Source organism: Telmatherina bonti (genome assembly GCF_933228915.1).
Source record: "Telmatherina bonti genome assembly, chromosome: 17".
NCBI lineage: Eukaryota > Metazoa > Chordata > Actinopteri > Atheriniformes > Telmatherinidae > Telmatherina > Telmatherina bonti.
In genome coordinates, this window is record NC_136615.1 from 19,131,957 (window position 1) to 19,151,076 (window position 19,120).

The 19,120-nt window shown below is 37.7% G+C and overlaps 1 protein-coding gene across 3 annotated transcripts in view; it reads right to left on the reverse strand.

Annotated features, from left to right (window-relative positions):
- The window catches only part of abl1 (c-abl oncogene 1, non-receptor tyrosine kinase), a 35,633-nt gene that overhangs the window by 4,046 nt on the left and 12,467 nt on the right, over positions 1-19,120 (reverse strand). The window contains exons 1-7 of one of the 3 annotated variants that reach the window (XM_079256835.1): positions 12,530-12,849; positions 6,466-6,630; positions 4,829-5,124; positions 2,882-3,154; positions 2,559-2,643; positions 874-1,051; positions 138-322 (exon numbers count right to left, since the gene is read on the reverse strand). In XM_079256835.1, coding sequence (XP_079112961.1) covers positions 138-322; positions 874-1,051; positions 2,559-2,643; positions 2,882-3,154; positions 4,829-5,124; positions 6,466-6,630; positions 12,530-12,614 — 1,267 coding nt within the window. In that variant the 5' untranslated portion in view covers positions 12,615-12,849. Of the gene's footprint in view, positions 1-137; positions 323-873; positions 1,052-2,558; positions 2,644-2,877; positions 3,155-4,828; positions 5,125-6,465; positions 6,631-12,529; positions 12,850-19,120 lie in introns of those variants that run through there. The other 2 variants (XM_079256833.1, XM_079256834.1) reach the window with 2 other exon arrangements.

The window sequence follows — 19,120 nt, forward strand, 5'->3', positions numbered from 1 at the left end:
ACAAGAAATGCATCAAGAACTACAAGTTAATGGTGATACATTAATGTCAAGAGAAGTATTGTAAAAACAGCAATCAATAAGAAATTCAACTGGAAACAGCTGGTGTACATTTTAATATAGTCTGTGATCAAACTTACCCCACACATCAGACTTAATAGAGAACTTGTTGTAGGCCAAACTCTCTGGAGCAGTCCACTTGATGGGGAATTTGGCCCCAGCATGAGCTGTATACGTGTCCCCAGTCATTAGTCTGCTCAGGCCAAAGTCTGCAACTTTCACCAGGTGGTTCTCCCCAACCAGACAGTTACGTGCTGCCAAGTCCCTGAAAAAGAGAGAGAAGGACAATGATGAGGATTTAAAAAAAAAAAAAAAAAAAAAAAAAAACAATAATATGGGGGAGCTGTTAGGAACACAATAATATCAGAAAACAGTATGTGCTGCTGTAGCAACTGCTCTGCTGCTGGATGTCTGCATTTGTTGCGCATGATACTGAGCCACATGCTGAGTCTTGTTAGGCTTCAAAATTAAAACGCAGCTTGGCAAAATGAAACACATAAATCATCTCCTATCCCTTCTTAGGGACCTTGTTATACGTGCCTGAACAAACTGTTATATCAATGACTTGTCTATGATGCAAAGAAAGTGAGATGAGATTTCTCAGGAATGAAGAAAACAGAGAAGGGAAGATTTAATATCAAAGATGTTTTTGTTTTTTTATCCTTACAGATGTAACTGAATCTGCTAATTATACACTAGCAAACACAAGTGGAACAGACACTAAAGGCTACAATAAGTATTTGTCGACCATTTAAAGAACTTACTACATTATCTTCAATTCAACTTAAGAGTGTGTACACACACATACACACACACCTGTGTATGAAATTTTTTTTCTCCAGGTACTCCATGGCAGAGGAGATCTGTGTGGCCATGTAAAGCAGCACCACAGCATTGACCTCCTCTCTGTTGCACTCCCTCAGGTAGTCTAGAAGGTTACCATGGGTCATGAACTCAGTAATAATGTAGAACGGTGGCTCCCGTGTGCACACGCCTGCAGAGGAAACAAGGATGCAAAGCAAAAAGTCACGTTAAACAATTTATTGCTTTATGTACATTTAATCAGCCTTTATTGGGATGGTAAATTATGAAGATGATATAAAGGTCAAGATTATAAATTAAGGGTTTCCCTGCACACAAATGATGTGTGGCACAGCGCCACATTATCAACTCCAAGCATCACAGATTCCACAAATAAAACCAACTATTAGGCTACAATTTAACGTAAGGGACCTGCAATATTGCATTAGCCCATTTCATTCCACTCTAGCATTCACGTAAAAGTTATTAATAATGTGTTTCAACTCTCACACTGACAGCCGCTTCGTCTGCTGTTCATCTCCATGCACAATGCATGAGGTGGTGCAAAAGAACACCTGAAACAGCAGGATATTTGACAGAAACGTCTGGAGTTTACCAAATGTAAGTATGACATACGGTGTTGAATCACACCGGCTCAAAAGTTATTGTAACTCAGAAAACATGAAACATAAAACACAAAAAGTTTAGGTATTTGAAGAAGCAAACTACTTCTACTGGCCTGCCCTGTAATGTATGTAGTTGGGGTGAGAAATGAAACCAGACAGGTTTTCTGTTGTCCTTTCTTAATGAACTCACTTTAACAAATTAAGATTGAGCTCAATAATTTCAAATACTTCTTTTAGCTTTAAAATAGTCTCAACAGGGGATTCTGATTTTTTTTTTTTTACTTCAGAATAAATTATTCAGAACTGAAAAACCCTGAATTAAAGTATTCTTCTCTGTTTACATGGAAATAGTAATTCTAAATTCAGGTTTAGATGGAAAAGCGTTTAATCGCCTTCATTAACTCCACTTAAGAGCTGGGGGTTGAGAAAGGTTCTGATTGGACAGAGGGTAGACGCGATGCATTTATGTCTGCTGGAAGAAAACGAACGCCAGTCCCATTTTTGCTTTGATTTTGACTGGAGTTTTAAAGGAGCAGCTTGAGACTATAATACTATGTCATGTTTGCCAGCTAAGGAGGAGATAGGAAGATGAGAAAACCAGAGAAGGGAATATGTCTCTCCCAGCATGGAATATGTGTGACAAGACAAGGAAACGACCAGAATCAATTTAAAATAGAATTAATGAAAACATGTTTTCATAATCATTTAAATCTTGGGATTTAAAATAAATAAACTAACAACTTCCTTTAGATTTACCTGAATTCATAATGACTGTTTTTTAAATGTAATTTTTTATTATTTTTTAAGAGGATTTAATTTTTTATTCTGTGTTAAAGGTGAATAAAAGCTCATGTAAACAGAGCCCCTGAAGAACAATAGATAAGCATACAGGTGTATATTTAATATGGCAGCTCAGATATTGTGTGTTTGAACGCTGGGCACTGCATGTACCCTGAGGGCCGAGTCCACTGACCACTGCAATACTGCCTACACATTAATTCCTCACATGCTCGGTCTGTGGGAAACTTTGAAATTATGTCAGGATATTTACTTTTTTTTTCTGAATTTACATACCCAACAGTTGAACCAGATTGGGGTGTTTAATTTCTTTCATAACAGCCGCCTCTTTGAGAAACTCCTCCACCTCCATCGTATCTTCCTGCAGAGTAGTTAGCAAAAAAAAAAAAAAAAAAAAACAATGAGAGAAAGCTACAAACAGGGTGTAGTTGTATCTATTTAGCAGCAGATGGCAACATTATTCAGCTAAATCAAAGATTCATATCTGACCCAAAGATAGTATAGATTGCCTGCAGATGGAAAATGTTTCCACCAGATAAGAAGGATTTTGACATTTACCATGTGCAGAAATAACTTCAGTCTTTCTCTTTGTGACTTGCCTTTAGTGTCTTAACTGCCACGGTGAGACTGTACTTCTTCCAGACACCCTCGTATACCTCCCCGTACTGGCCTCCTCCCAGTTTGTGCTTCATGGTTATGTCAGTGCGCTCCATCTCCCACTTATCATAGTTGGGAGAAACTCCATAGATGGTGGGCTTGTTGCGTTTCGGTGCTGGGTAATGTAGTGTGGTGATGAGGCCATCAGAAACAGTGGAGTGGTGGTGCACCAGCTCTGCCAGGGTGTTGAAACGGCTCTCTGACGAGACGTATAGCTGGACAAGGAGATCGAGATTAGAGTAAATACATATAGAGGGCAGTTCAATTAGTTGTTCATTACGAGGAAAACTAAACTTAGCTTCAGTATAATTTTTTATAAATTCCCTAAAAACGAGGAATTCTGAGTGTGAGCAAAAATGACTCATTGTTATCAAAAGCAATTGTCAACATTTAACCACTTGTGTTTTAAATGCATAAAAGTAGTTTCGCGTACACGTCGTCTGGAAACATTACTTTAAAGGGAGCTGTCTGAGACCAGTGATAGCTGGAAAAGCATAGATGGTAGACTATTCTAAGCTTTAGAGGCATGTGTCAGGAAGCTTGCGGATGAAAGGGTATTGGTCAGGGCTCAGTGGACACAGACTTTTCCATCATACAAATGTTTTTCTCCATCATGTTCCTTCTGTATTATTTTACATGTTTACGGTTTCTCGTTCACAATACCAGGATATCTGAAGGACAGCAAAAAAAATAAAAAGAAAAAAAAGAAAAAAGAAAAAGAGACCAAGCTTGACTGCGGCAAATCTCTCAAACTTTAAGAGATATCAATGTCACCTAGCTCCTCGCCAGTTTTTATTTTTAAAACAACATAAAAATAATAATCAATTTTTTAATTCTGAGTGGATTTAATAACACAGTTGGTATGGAGAAGAGGAAAAATGCTGCTATTTGAGGGAGCACCGAGGAAATCTGAAATCATTGGAGAAATCTCTCATACCAGACTACTGACTAGTACCTCAGTGGGGTGATGGAAAACAAAATGAGAAGGGGAACCTTGTGCGTGCATATGAGCATGTCCCTGTGTTTATCCATTTTGGGTTTTTTTAAATGTGTGCACTGACATATTTGACAACATATGTCTGTGCTGAAGCATGTCTTGGCATGGGGTGTCCGTGTCTGGATCAGGCCTCTCGTCTGCCAGCCGTTACAAGAAACACAGCAGTGGTTATGGACATTCTTGTCATAGCTAGAGTTCTTGAAGCTCGCTCATCCCGCTGCATCACAGGCATCAGGGTGACAGGCAAAATAGCAGTGACTACTCTGGGAAATGCCAAGCTAAATATTTCAAGCACACATCCAGTAACAAGAGATACACGTATCTGCCATGAATGGGGTAGTCCTTATCTTATTTAGAAGTTTCTGCTCAAAAAACTTTTCTCCTTTGCACAGCATCAACTCCATAACATACTTTAGCCTTTGTAGAGTTTGTAGCCTTGAAAAGTTTGAATTTCCCGAATAGAAATTTTGGATCATTTTATTGTGCTAAAAGGGAGGATTAGCTTTGCATAATTTCTTTTACAGAAAGCTGAGACCTTTTTCAGAGGCATAACATGTCTACAAAGTACAAACAGGACTTCTCTGACAGCAAACAGATGCAAACAGAAGGTTGTTAAATCTTTTCTCTGGGGAGTTTACATCAATGAGAAAAGACTTGCAGCACTATTGATACTGCAAGCCAACATACAAAACAGTCTGACACCCCCTCTGACTTCCATCATTCTTTGAATGGTATGCCAAAAAAATTAGAATACAGTTGTACATTATATGTTACTAAAGTGCCTTTAGATGAACTGTTTGCAAATGCAAGTAAAAACAGGATTAACTGCAAGTGTATTTATTCATGGTGTGAAACGCAGTATTTGTTTGTAGGATATTCCACTAGTGCCTACCTTGCCATCAGATGCAGTGTTAATCCTGTAATGGTAGACTCTCCCCTCATACCGCAGAGATATGGACCTCTGCCCAGGGCTGCTTTCACTTTCCCGGACCAGAAAGCTTCCGTTGATGCCTGAACTGAGAAGATACTCCGCAGCATTGCGGGACACAGGCCCATGGTACCAGCTGTGCTTCTCTAAGCTGTTGACTGGTGTGATGTAGTTGGATGGCACCCAACCTTGGCCGTTCTTGGTTTGTGCTTCACACCACTCGCCATTGTGGTTGTAACCAAGAACACGCAACTTCTCTCCTAGTCATCAGAAAAGATACGGATGTGAAAATTATATGTGCTTATCATTGCTGAGGAACTCAGTGGAATAGTTACACTTTTTCCAATGATATCAGCGTGTTCCTTAACTGTTTCTTTCAGTAAAGCGGTTGCAACACTTTCACAATGTCAGCATGAGACAGGTGACCATAACAGGACACTGTGCAAGAGCCTACTGAACAGGTTTTGGGTCAGACATATACTCTTTTCACATATCAGTCGCCCCTTATCAGTTAGAAAAAATGGGGGGAAAAAACATACTCCTTTTGTTTCCCCTCAAACCCAGAATCACCCAAGCAGAGTTTAATACTAATCAACTCGTCCTGTTAGAGCCACAGTTCTGCAGGTTTTCAAGGCATCCTGGCTTCAACACACCTGACTAAAAACTAATTAGTTATTGTACAGAAACTCGTAGGCCATTACATCAATTTAATTTGAGTGAGGTGTGTGACGGCAGGGATAGTTTGAAAACCTACGGGACTGTGGCCCTCATGGGACTGAATTAAATAGTCCTGGCATAGTTGGTTTCCAGTGACTAATCCCACCAACAATTCCAACTTGTCTTTTATATATATATATATATATATATATATATATATATATATATATATATATATATATATATATATATATATATATATATATATATATATATATATATATATATATATATATATATGTATATCATATTAGTAAGATGCATAACAACATTTCTATGATCCAATTCTGGAAATTCTGCAAACAATGTTAGCTAGTCATTTTAATAAAAACTATTTCATATTTATTTGTCACTGCAGGAAATTTTCTTGTTTATTTCAGTGCCTATGTTCCCTTCTTCCTTCCTCCATTTGTCTGTATGATCCATCTGCTTTATTATTTTACAGTTTGTTCAGTGAAAAAAAAACCACATGTGAGACTGTTGTCAGGAAGTGAGTCAGATGAGTATGAGGACAAGTAGGGGAATGCTGATCAGGAGATTCCCAGTGTGGTTCATTTCTATGTCACTTCCAACCTAAAGACACTAATAAGAATATTTTACATACTGGCTAACCCTATTCAAACTATAATTACTACATCTACATTAAAACACAACAGCAAAAAGGGAAACAGTCTGGATTATTTTGTGTGGTTTCACAGTGACCCAGGAATTCAAGACGATCAGTAATGCCCCAGTTCAAGTTTAGCTGTTGAATTATTTGTATAGCATAATCCTATTTTTTCCTGCCTTGTATTTATTTAAATTTCATTTAGTTAAATCTTTAAAAAAAACAAGGCAAAACTATTTCTACATCCAAATAAGCTAAACCCCCACCCCCAACTTACCTTTGGTAATGCTTAGCGTGTTGTCACCACTGGCGACAAAATCATAGAGTGCAACAAACAGGTTGGGGTCATTCTCGCTGGGTCCTGCCAAAAGGTTCTCCTTGGAGTTCCAGCGGGCTGCTTCTGTCAGACCCTGACCCTCAAAGTCTGGTCTCTGGAGAGCTTCTAGAACACACACACAAAAGGATAAACCTGTCAGAATACATGCTAACACAAGAAAAAGGATGATCATTCTCTACTGGAGAGCAACTACAAGATTTTTAGGATTATAATAAGCATTGATGATCATGTTCAGCATTTTCCCAGTATAGCTACTCATGAGTATGAAGATTTAGCAAAATGTCCCTCTCCTCAAAGCATAATTTAAATTATCTTAAATTTCCTTCAACCTGCTCCCACATGCAGATTATAAGCCATGATCCCATCGTGGGACTACAGTAAAAAACCTGATCATGTGACCTGCACCGTCCTTCATGTCTCTCCAACTTTTCATTTCCTGTATTATCTCTTCTTAGTTTAAATTTTCCTTAATGCCTCCAACATCCCCACATAAGACCATGAGACTCTGCCTCAGCATGAAACATGCTGTCTGTAAAATGAATGTGCTTGAAGCTCACGGGTGATGTTCAAAGTGCTTCAGTTATGTTAATTATAGACAGTGTTTGAATTGCAGCTATTCTGGAGCCATAAAACTGATGGATATATCCAAAAATGTGAGAAAATAGGGAGCAAATAAGATGTTTAAAAGGAAAACAGAAAAAGAAAGTGAAGAAACATTGTTTCATCTGGTGTTTGGCCCAAACTTGAGTCTAGCTGTAGTTTTTTCAGCTGTTGGGACATGTATCTGAGAGGCTTCTTACAATTCATTCACCAAGCTCACACGTCTTCTGATCTGAAGCAACAGGATGGAGCAGCAGTGGGTTTTCAGAGAAATGTCCAAAAAAATACTTTAAATGAATTAGAAAGGCAATAGAGGTATGAGTTCATAACTGCCGTAACACCATCCAGTAGCATTTCCAAAACCCCCAAAAATGGGCTAAACTCAAGGACAGAAATAAACTGTACAAGTTTCCACAATAACAACTAGTAGAACAAACAGCTGGCTACAGAAATGTGATCAAATTAAGTATATGGCTACTGGTAAATCAATCATTTGAGGAAAGAACAGCTTCAGGCTCGTACATGTCTTGTTTGTTACTCTGAGGCTGATCGGGTCAACAAGAAACTGGCTGACTAGGATTTTAAAGGCTTTTGCTGACGTTACTCATCTACAGAGTTAAACACTTTGCAACAGAAAACAGAATATTCACAAATCTCAGAATTAACATTTAATGTTCAATAGAAAAAAAAACACTGGACTTCAAAATGTGTCTGTCTTTTGTCATTTATGAAGCTAAAAAGTTTACAACAAAGTTTTGACTTACTTAAAAGGTAAAACTGATCAAAAGGTAATTTTGAATAATTTATACAAGGTAACACAACTGCAAGTCAGCTGGATGTCTGTATGAATAAAAAAAAAAAGAAAAAAAATGAAGAAAAACTTATCTAATTATCATGCCAACTGCCAAGAAAGGATGAAGTTTTATTATTGATCGGCACTATGTCAACAATGATGAGCTGTGAAAACTTTATATATAATTTATATATAGCTTAATTAATTATTAAAAGATGCATAGTTTCAAAGCTAGGCTTTTGATTAGAATAACTCTGCAACTGATCGAAGCAGGTCTATCACCAATCACAACAACGTCAAACCGATTCCTGTTATTATGTGGTGGAAGGTACTTGAGAATAAACCATGAGTCCATGAGTTGGATAATGTAGCATATCATAACTTGGTCCCTACTCCTATAGCTGGTATTAGCTGTGAAAATGTTAGAAATCTTTGACGTGTGTACCTTGGTCTCATGTGCAAGAAAACAGGTTCTGTGTGGGTTGAATTATTCATCCCAGAAGAGTTATTATGTGACTAGATAAAAGAAGGACAATGTGTACTACGATGAAGGCACAGCTGGATTTCATTATACTTACAGCAGAGCTGATTACAAAAACTGCTCTGATCATACCCTGTTACAAAATAGGGATTGAAGAGCCACGTGCTTCCTCTCTAGTTTTCAAGTAAAGAAAAGGGGGAGTTGATATAACTTAAAAGTTTCTCAAAACAAACTGGAAAAAAAACGAGCTGAAACAATCAAAGCCAAATGTGGCGCTTCTTTTAGGTCATTAACCTGCCAATTCTCCTCTGAAAACATATCTGAGTTTTCTGGAGCATAACACCTGGCTCAGCCTCACAACCCTAATTCCACTTATGTTGTTTTACTTATGTAAAACAGAAAAGAACTATTTGCAAATCCCTTTTAACCTATATTGAATTGAATACAATACAAAGACAAAATGTTCATTGTTCGAATTGATCAACTTTTTTTTTTTTTTTTTTGCAAATATTCAGCCATTTTGTATATTATGCTTGCAACACATTCTGACAGGAAAAAGAACAGGGGCCACAAAAGACTGGGAATACTGAGGAATGCTTAAAAAAAACACCCGTTTAGAGCATTCCACAGGTGAACAGGTTAATTGGAAACAGGTGAGTGCGGTGAGCAGGTAAAAAAAAAAAAAAAAAAAAAGGAAGAGCGTCTACAAAAGGCTCAATAGTTCACAAATAAGAATGGTGCAAGATTCGTCACATTGTGAACAACTGTGTGAACAGCATTTTAAGACCATCGTTTCTCAATGTACAGCTACAAGGAATTCAGGGATTTAATAATCTACAGTTCATAATATTATCAAAAGATTGAAAGAATCAGGAGAAGTGACCTTTGATCCCTCTGGCAGCACTCCATTTAAAGCTGCCACCGTTGTGTAAAGGATAACACATGGGCTCATGAACACTTCAGAAAACCAATGCCAGTTAACAGCTTGTCGCTACATCTACAAGTGCGAGTTAAAACTCTACCATGCCAAGCAAAAGTCTTGTCAACAACACCCAAAAATGCCACCAGCTTCTTTTGGCTGGAGCGCATCTCACATGAACTGACGCAAAGTGGAAAAGTGTGTTGTGGTCTGAGATTTCCACATTTCAAATGGTTTTTCCAAATAGGAAAATGACTATCAGGATTGTTATCAGCGCAAAGTTCCAATGCCAGCATTTGTGGTAGAGGGGTGTGTGTTAGTGTCCATGGCATGGGTGACTTGCAAAATTAATGTTAAAAGGTACATACAAGTTTTGGAAAAAAAAATATGCTGACATCTGAGCAATGTCTTTTTCAGGGATGTCCCTGCTAATGTCAGCAAGACAAAGCCAAGAAACATTCTGCACATGTTACAACAGCACAGCTTCAGAGTAAGAGCATATACTAGATCTGTTACTCATTGAAAATGTGTGGCATATGAAGCACAAAATATGAAAACAGAGACTCCATACTTCTGAGCGACTCAAGTTATGCATCAAGTTAAAATGGGAAAGAATTCCACTTACAAACCTTGTTGTTAAAAGGACAGGTGATGTAACGCAGTGGTAAGCATGCCACTATCCCAGGTTATCTGGAACATGTTGCAGACATCAAAATCAAATAATAAAGATTTGAAAAATAAAAGTTTATCAGGTAATAAAAAAATAAGATATGTAGATTTTTGTATCTTTTTTTTATTTACATTTTACACATCCAAACTTTAGTGGAACTGGGGTTGTATATTTCAATGGGATCAAGTCTTAAAAAGTTAAAACCTGTTGTATTAATACAAAAAATAGTGACAAACTTTCCCAAACCAATTATTTCCCTTTTAGAATTTGAACTTTTACAACTTCCCCCTGGGAATAATAAAGTATTTTTTCATTCATTAAAAGAAAAATCCAACTACTCTCTACAGAGTCTTCAGCTCTACTACCAAGCTCCAATTTTAACTGAAGGCTCAGATTTTCCAAATATAAAATAAATACGACATTTTAAGATAGGACAAGCAGCCAAAGATTTCAATTCCAGTTTATCCCCTGGTAACAACAACAACAGCGGTGAGTTCCCAATGAATACTGCAAAATGAAAAACAGATGTGGCCAGAGATCAAGCGAGATAGAAAAAGAGGCACCAGTGAAGAGGAAGACCTATGGGTAAGAAAGACTATATCACTGTGAGTTTGGCCAGGTCATAAAGTGTGGGCAGAACATTTGAGCAGTCCATGCCACAAACGTCCACTTTAAGGGCCATAAATACCACAGGTCTTTGTGAAATGGGTGACAGCATACTGACACGCAAGTTTAGGAAACATACACTCAGAGGTAATGGGAAAGAAAAAAATGTATGACAAATAAAAGCTGCAAAGTATCTGAAATATAAATGTATCGAACATTAAAAAAGGTCCATCAGAGTGAGGTACTTCAGAGATGTGGAGTGGGAAAAATGACCGAATGTCTTGACTGCATTACTAAGATGACAGTCAAAATGATTAAATGCCTATGGCACTTGTAAAGAATGTGTGGGTATGACTGCACTGAGAGTTACACACTGATGCAAGGCATAAACTTTCTTCAAAACCAGACCACTTGAAGAAAAAACATCTTGTCTGGTAATCCTGTCATTAAATCAGCCAGTGTTGGTAACCAACTACCTGGCAGCACATGTAACCAGGCACAGTCCAGGTCCAAAATCATAAATATAACAGAGCAGCCTCATTTCATTAGGGCAGCACAAGTCCCATCTACATACAAATTAGGGCTGAGGGGACATATTTTTCTTGTATCACCTGTAATCACGTTTGTGGGATGTGTCATAAAACAAAGATGGATTCAGATAAACATTTCTGCTATGGCTCTATCAACTGTAAGAGGTATTATGAGGAAAATAACATAACTGGGGCAGGAAACAGATGAAACTGAAGGAGAAAACTGGGCCATTAAACACTGAATAAATAATCTTTTAATCAATTTAGACTACAAACGGTCTGCTGTTATATTAACCCTTTAACTTTTACACAAACATAAAATGCCTGTTTGTTTTGGACAAGAATAAACAGAATAAATGTTTTTTTGCAAATGGTTGAGGTGTTAAAAAGTAGAAGTGAATAAAAATTTGAAACAGTAATGTTATAACACTTAGTTTGGGTTTTACATACCCAAACCAACTGGTAGAGATGGCTCAGGCAGGTTTATTTTCACAATGTTTTAAAATTATTCATCAAAGTCACTGCAAATTTGAGTCTACCAAATGACTAGGACCTTAAAGGGTTAACTACAATTTTTCTAATGGTGTCAAAATTGTTTGCTTGCAAAAGATAAACAAGGGCTTCTTGTTAGAATCTTTGATTTGGGTTAAAACATGTCAGCTTGACATCAGCTGTTTCTTCCACCATGTGATCTAAAAATTTGATCATTTACTGCTGTCATCTTTTTCAATGCAGAACTTGCCACAACTATTGTCTCTATTGGAGAATATGGTTGCATTGTCTTTGGCATGTCCGAGACTTCTAATCAATTAATGGATTATTTAGAGATGAAGGCTGCCCTGGATTTTTTCATGTGGATTTTTCTGTTTCACAGATCATGTATGAATTAACTGCATATTATGTTAAAATAATCTAATACAATGTATATAATATTAATTTTAAATTTCATTATGAGCCATAAGAACATGTTTAAAGTACTGGAGCGTAGCAGAGGAGTGAAAAGGAGAGTGCAGACTGAGATTAGATCCTCTCTCCTCATAAACAAGAGTTAAGTGGGACATGGCAAGGAGTCAGATTTCCTTGTATTCTCTCCCTGTCTTTTTTCCCCCCCACTTTTTTTTCCTGTGCAGCCAGCCAGTGTGTCTGGCCTTCCTCACCCTCCCCTGTGATTACTCTCCGCTTTCCCCTCCCCATTTTTCAGTTTCCACAGCTTAGAAGTCATTGTTGTGACTTAGCACAGCGCTACCTAATATTTCATCGGTCGCCGTTTATTTATGTAGCACTACTTTTTTTTCCTACTTTTCTGTTACGATACTTCTGATGTTTGATTTTATTTCTTCCAAATAAACTAAGATCAAGATCTGAGCAAAGACATAATATTAACTGGGTTAAGAAATATTCTTACCTTCCAAGTAACAGCTGGAGGATGATGAGAGGCCTTTCTTAGATTTACACCCCACCAATTTTAGGCATATCTCCAACATTTTCATTTGCTTTTTTTCCCTCCTTCCCGCTGAAAATGTTGTTAGTTTTCAAATCAGATGTTCCTACAATGTTTCTCGACTACATGTGTCTAACACAGGGGGAAAAAAAGAAAAACAATCTTTTAAAAAAATTAGAGGAAAAAATCTTAAAAGGAGAAACAACACCACGCTAAAACGTATACTGATTTGCTTTTCTTCCAGCTCCTGGAAAATCCTCTTTTACTTTCTTTTCAAAGTGAAAGAGAGTGCTGTCCGGCAAGGTCTACCAACTTTTTCTTATGAGCGTCTCCATCTTTTTTTTTCCCTCTTCCACTTCAGGACTTGCGGTTAACTCCACTTTCAGAAGATAAAACAAGAATCCAGCAGAGCTAACTTGGTCCAAAAGGTTGCTATACTTGTAGATAAGTCAGTTGAGTGGCCATTAGGGGAGTCCGAGCGGTGCCATTCCTCTTTTCTGTCCCCTGTGTGAGTGTGTATCTGAGGCACAGTGACTACTCGTGCTACAGCTGCCAACAAAGGGCCTCTTTCAAGCTCAGCCTGCTGCACTCAATGACATCAGCTTGAGCCCTCCCACATCCAAAAGTAGGAGGTAGAGCACAATACACACACACTCTCCAAGAGGAATAGAAACACCTCAACTGCATCCACAATCATGAAATCTCAGACAAAAGCTCCAAAAGTCTCAATCAAATCTTATAGTTTACATGCAGAGAGTCCTAAAACTTATTTCCTCTCCCTCTTTTGAAGTCATAAGATGATTACAAGATGCTCTTATTCAAACTTTTTAACACCCTCCCCCACACAGTCTTTCTGCCGTTCTCTCTCAGACGCAGCCACGGTTTGTCTCTCTTTCTGCAGTCTGAAATGTTTACAGGTTGAGGAATTAGTTTTGCAACTGGGGTTGTTAAAGACATGGCTAAAGCCCTAAATCTATGAGGAAGAAAGTATAACATTTTCAGTATTCTCTGCAATTTATCTTTCACTTCAGGGCTTATTTTCTATGAGGCTTTTTTATGAGAATGATTAGTCTCTCAGCATGATGGCTTATATTTTGTGACATTGGGAGAACTTTGTGTGACCCTATAATTAAAGATAGAACCACTTGTGTAACCCTATCTAAAGGGAAAAAGAATCCAGGCATTCAAAAACACACCATTTTTTCTTTGACATTCACTGATCCCATTGAGGTCTGTTATCTTGAGGTTTCTGTTGAAAGCTGTACAATGTTACTGCTAAACGTTGGATATTCTAATAAATTATCTCATACATTGCAGGATCACACAACAGGGTACTGGCTACAGTTAATATGGTCAACACCACCAATGTACAAAAAAAAGGTTTACATTTACAAGAAAAACAAACACTTGACTCTTGACAAATACAAATATTTGTAAAATATTAGGTTAGCTATTTCTAGCTGTGCTTTCTGTTTTTTTGTGAGGTACTGTAATACTTTTCTTCATTTTGTCCACTTACAGCCCTGAAACGATTAAAGGTCATCATTTCTCTCAGACCACTTCAGTTAGTCATAAATAACTTCAGTAAAATAATTAGACAGCCTTAATATCAACGACTTTTAAAATCTAAAAAGATATCTATAGAGATATTACTTTGTATGAAAAAGGACTGACCAGATATTCATGCATACCAAATCCATTTCAGCATATGGCCTGTAGAACATGAGTTTTGTCATTAGCATCCATCTGAGAGAGCCCGTATGGGTACTTCCTATTGGAAGCCCATTCCCTGCTTGTTGCAAGTTACCCTGACCATTCATGCAATTTTCACTTAAAAGGTTGCCCTCACAAACCTGATGGAGAGCAGAAAGCACAACACTGATGCTTGATTTAGGAAGAAATTGACCATTTTCCACATCTTAAGAAATCTAACCTGAAAGAATACAAAGATTATAGATCACACTGATGTACATGAGTGGAAAGCTTTGCTGCACCAGACCATAAAAAGTAGTATAAGTGGAATTTACTTGAATTCTATTCATATATTATAAATTTAAATTCTAGCATAATACATGCAATCCCAGGGATCTTTTAACATGCCTCCATTTCAGTGGTTTTTGTTAAGAGCAGCTTCTGTAAGCCAACTATTAAGCCATGTGGTACTAGGCCCCAGCATCATCACTGCAGTGCTGGTATGGCAAACATTTGTCTTCCTCTCGTGCACCACACCAAACACCAATTAAAAAGAAATGCAGGCTTCCTAAAACTCTGAGAAAGGCTTATTAACTAACCGCAGTCACAAAGTGTCGGGAGATGAGAGAATAAGGCCAAGAGGAGAGGGGCTATAAAAATGGAGGCAAGAGGAAAAAAGGTTGCAGATGGAGAGGCATGAAGCACATTGTTTGGAAATGAGCTCATAGGAGAATCGCTTGCGTTTTATAATGTGAACCTAGTATGTTAACAGTTAGCTGACGTACATCCACCCATGAGATGATTTTCTGCACTTTGTTTCTAAAGTGCCCCCTCCTGTTTTCATGAGTTATTTCTGTAAACCTTCATGCAAAGAACAAACATTATTCACAAGCTCTACTATAACAGATTGGATAAAACAATAACAGTGCAATAATCGTTACTGCAGATAACAATCTGCACTATTTTGCCCTTGAATTTGTTTTAATGATATTAACATATTAAATGAAGGCAGAGGTATGTCATTGTTTGAGGACTCCTCAACTTAGTCCATCCACTTCATGCACAAGAATACACACATAAAACTTAATCATATCCTCTTATATTGTAAGAAGCTGAAGAGAGCCAACAGTTAGCATAAACTCTGAGCATCTATGTTATGGAACAAGAGACTTTCGAATCAAGTCAGCGGTCTAATTACAGAGAAGGAAATGATAACAGACTGGGGGTGACATAAAGCTGTGTACGTTCCTAATAGTGATTCTGCACTGCATATAACTTATCATTTTAGTGTTGTGCCTAAGTCAGGAGGTAAAGCAATCTGTAACTGTCAAGTAAAGCTAAATATCTCTCAGGAATCAGGTATTATCTGTGTGGTGTGTGGATGTTTGTTTGCACATGTGGCTGTTTACTCTGGGCCCTCCAGAGAATATAGCCAGTGTCTGAGGCATGCAGACCAGCAGATGAGGTTAAGGGGCTTAGATTTCCACATAATTCTCCACTCAGAGCAGTCCACAGGGAGAATGGACACTTAAGAACAAAACAATCACTGCTGTAGTTCAAGGTTTAAGTTAGGGCATCAGCCTGTGATGGTAATAACTTAACAATGGTGACACATCAGTACATTTAAACACCAGGAAGGGAATATATAGATAAGCAGATCAATTAATTGTGTTAAAAAAAAATTAAAAGTTTTAAAATGTTTGTAAGCATGTTGGACCAAAATTGTAGGAAAACCAAAGCTCTAAACACTGGACAAAAATGGCCGGATAATGTGGGTGTGGGTCAAATTACTCCCTCTTGTATACACTCAACTTGACTTAAATTGGTTTAGGGACTCTCCACAAGCTCCATAGTTCCCATCCCAAGCTTTGACCTGAATATAATACGTAACCAAAATAAAAACACTTTGTGCACCTTTTATGTAAAAACAATAGACTTACAAAATGTACAGAGCTGTAAAGATGTTCACTTCCAACATAGTACCAGTTTGCCACAGACTAACTCATGTTACTACAGTCAACAGGGAGAAATCCAATACCAAAATGCTACAAACAAAAAAAAATAAATAAATAAATCTCATGTGCTTTGGACAAACACAATTCCCCTTCAATGTCTAATGCAACAAAGACAAGAGTCCAGTTAAATAGCAAAACTAACTGTCGCTAGACTCAGCTGAGTGTGTCAAACACAAAAACATCATTTGTGGGAATGCCCTTACAGGTTGTGATGCGTTGCTGGTCATCAGTGTAAACTTAATGTAAACAAATCTTCACAGATTTTAATAGAGAACAGCACTTTATGTTGATTTTCTCGAGTTTTTTTAGACAGCCTTCCATGTTTGAGGGATCTTACACATAAAGTTGACAATTTAATATCCGACACATCTGGTGCTTTCATAAACATTCGTCTTGTGTAATTTCCATGTGTAATGTGCAACAAGTATTGTTGCAATTAACATATCGAATCAGCATTGTCTGTTGGGAGAACGTTCAGTCTGATTGGCTGTGCATTGTGACATATAAGTACAAAAGAAGAGTTATTTTCATTTCTCCAAAATGAGCCATCCTTTTTTTTTGCGGATTAAAGAAACAGATTAATAAATAATTATGATTCGAGAAACACAAGCTCTCTTAATAAAAAGTCCAAAGCACGTCCTGCCATGTTCCTATTTGCTTTCTATTTTCTTGTTTCCTCTCTTTGTCTTTGTCGACAGTTGGAAATCATCTCTGTCGCGTGTGTAAGTGCCAATTTGTTTATCTGGGTGCTGGCAACGTAAGAAAACATAACAGGGGGCCTCTTGTCACAGCCCATACTGAAATAGTCAAACTGCATCTGCTAACACAATCCATATCTCATTGGCCAAACCCCTCTGATTTGAGGTGTCCCATTAAAACTGCGCACACAGCTCAGTTTTATGGCAATCTTCAGTGCAGACTTACAGGGAAGCAAACACACTGAGCTGTCAAAGGAGAAGAGTTTATGCAAAAGGAAAGGAAGAACTATGATATCAAAATAACAGATGCAAAAAAAAAAAAAAAAGATTAAGCAAAACCTTCTCTTGCTTCTCCACAGTCTGTTTTGCCAGTGAAATGCAAATTATGCTTGAGAAGATATGCAAACACAAAAAACTGAAATTCATTTCATACTTCAGTACAAAGACAAACAGGTCAAGGGAAGACAAATACACACTTTTCTGATTTAAAAAAAAAAAGTGCTAACCTGTGAAAACTAAGCAAAAAAGTGACCGGACAAATGAACTGCAAAGCAACAACCAGTGAGTGAGTGAATGCATGTGTAGAAGTTAGAAGAGCCTAATCCATTCATTTTTATCTGAACTACTCAGTTTGACCCAGAAAGTTGGCATTAAAAACAGCTTTTCTTCATTGTTTTATGAGTGTGCAAACTATGAGAGCCAGGCTCTATCAGGAGGAGAAAAAAACTGAAGAAAAAGAGCATGAGTTGAAGGTTTGCTGTGCAATAGCAACTGAAAGAGAAAGTTGGTATTAAACAATTAAATTCTCTTTTACTTTTAACTTAACTGTGTAGTTTAACAGCCTAAAAAGACTATGTCAAATTCACTGAGGAAACAGGACAATAAGACACTTCTGTTTTACCCACTCCTCCTGCTATTAACTTTAATTGTTTTGGAGCTATTATCTAGATGCTTGGGGAAAGACCCCGTTTGTCTGAATGCCCAGTGAAGGAAAAACAGCAACAGATATACGGGACAGCAACTCTGGGTATGAGCCTCTTTAGCTGCACTGCAGTGGTGGAACTGCTTGGGCTTAGTGCCTAAGTGGATCCAGATGCAGCAAGCATTGCAGGCACCCTCTTACAGTGCTATGAAGAGGAGTTTAATGCAACACAAAGCAACAGGACAGCATGCCAGTAAAGAAAATGTTGTGTTGATGAGAGACGAGAAGGGAAGCAAACAAAGCCCAAACTAGTCACACAATGCCTATTTACTTGTTTATATGTTAAATCTCAGAAAGGTTCTTAAGAGAAAAAACAGAAAACTACAAAAACAAGCTTTTAAAGAAAAATCAAGAGGCAAAAGTCCCATGTTTCATCAATCAGTCATATAGGATTGGTTATCTGGCAAGCTGAAAGCGGACAAAGGATTTCTGCTTAAGGCAGCTCAACTTTACTAAAAGACAGAGCTGATACCATCTCTGGCTTTTTGGCATCCAAGGTAGCAGATTGTCTGTAGAGAAAACAACAGCTGTGTCTGAAGCTGTGGTTGCCTGCTTGGGCATGGAGCGGGGAGCAGGGGGAGTTGTTGTTTTTTTTTCCCTGAGTCCATGTGCATGTGTGTGCATGGAACTAGGTGGCAACAAGCTCTCAGGCCACATTCCTTACTCAACTTACAGATTCTGTGAATGTGAGCATTATGAATATATGTAATGGTATGTAATGGTAGAGTGAAGGAAAAGATCCCACATGCTCCTTTGTGACTATAATGAAATATAGCTGACATTAGATACCCATAAGTCTGAACAATTTATCAGAAATGATCACTCAGCAACACAAGCTTTTAACAAGCACAAAGATATCTCAGTAGATAATTCTGTTCTTGTCAGAAACTGGTCAATCATAACACTTTGTCATTCAAATGGTGAAATTAACTCAAATGTAAAAAAACAAGGCAAATCAGTGACTCAGACTCAACAGGACTGTTTGTCCTAAACCAACAAGCGTACACTTTCAATTGTTTTGTGGAAAACACTGTGTCCCAAGTGCACTCTGGAAAAAAGCTTTGGTTACAAGTGCTTGTTTGCAGATTTGTGATTTTTTTTCTTCTTCAGATGAATCCCGTAACTGTAGCATCTTAGTTTATATACTTCTAGCTTGTAGTATGATGAA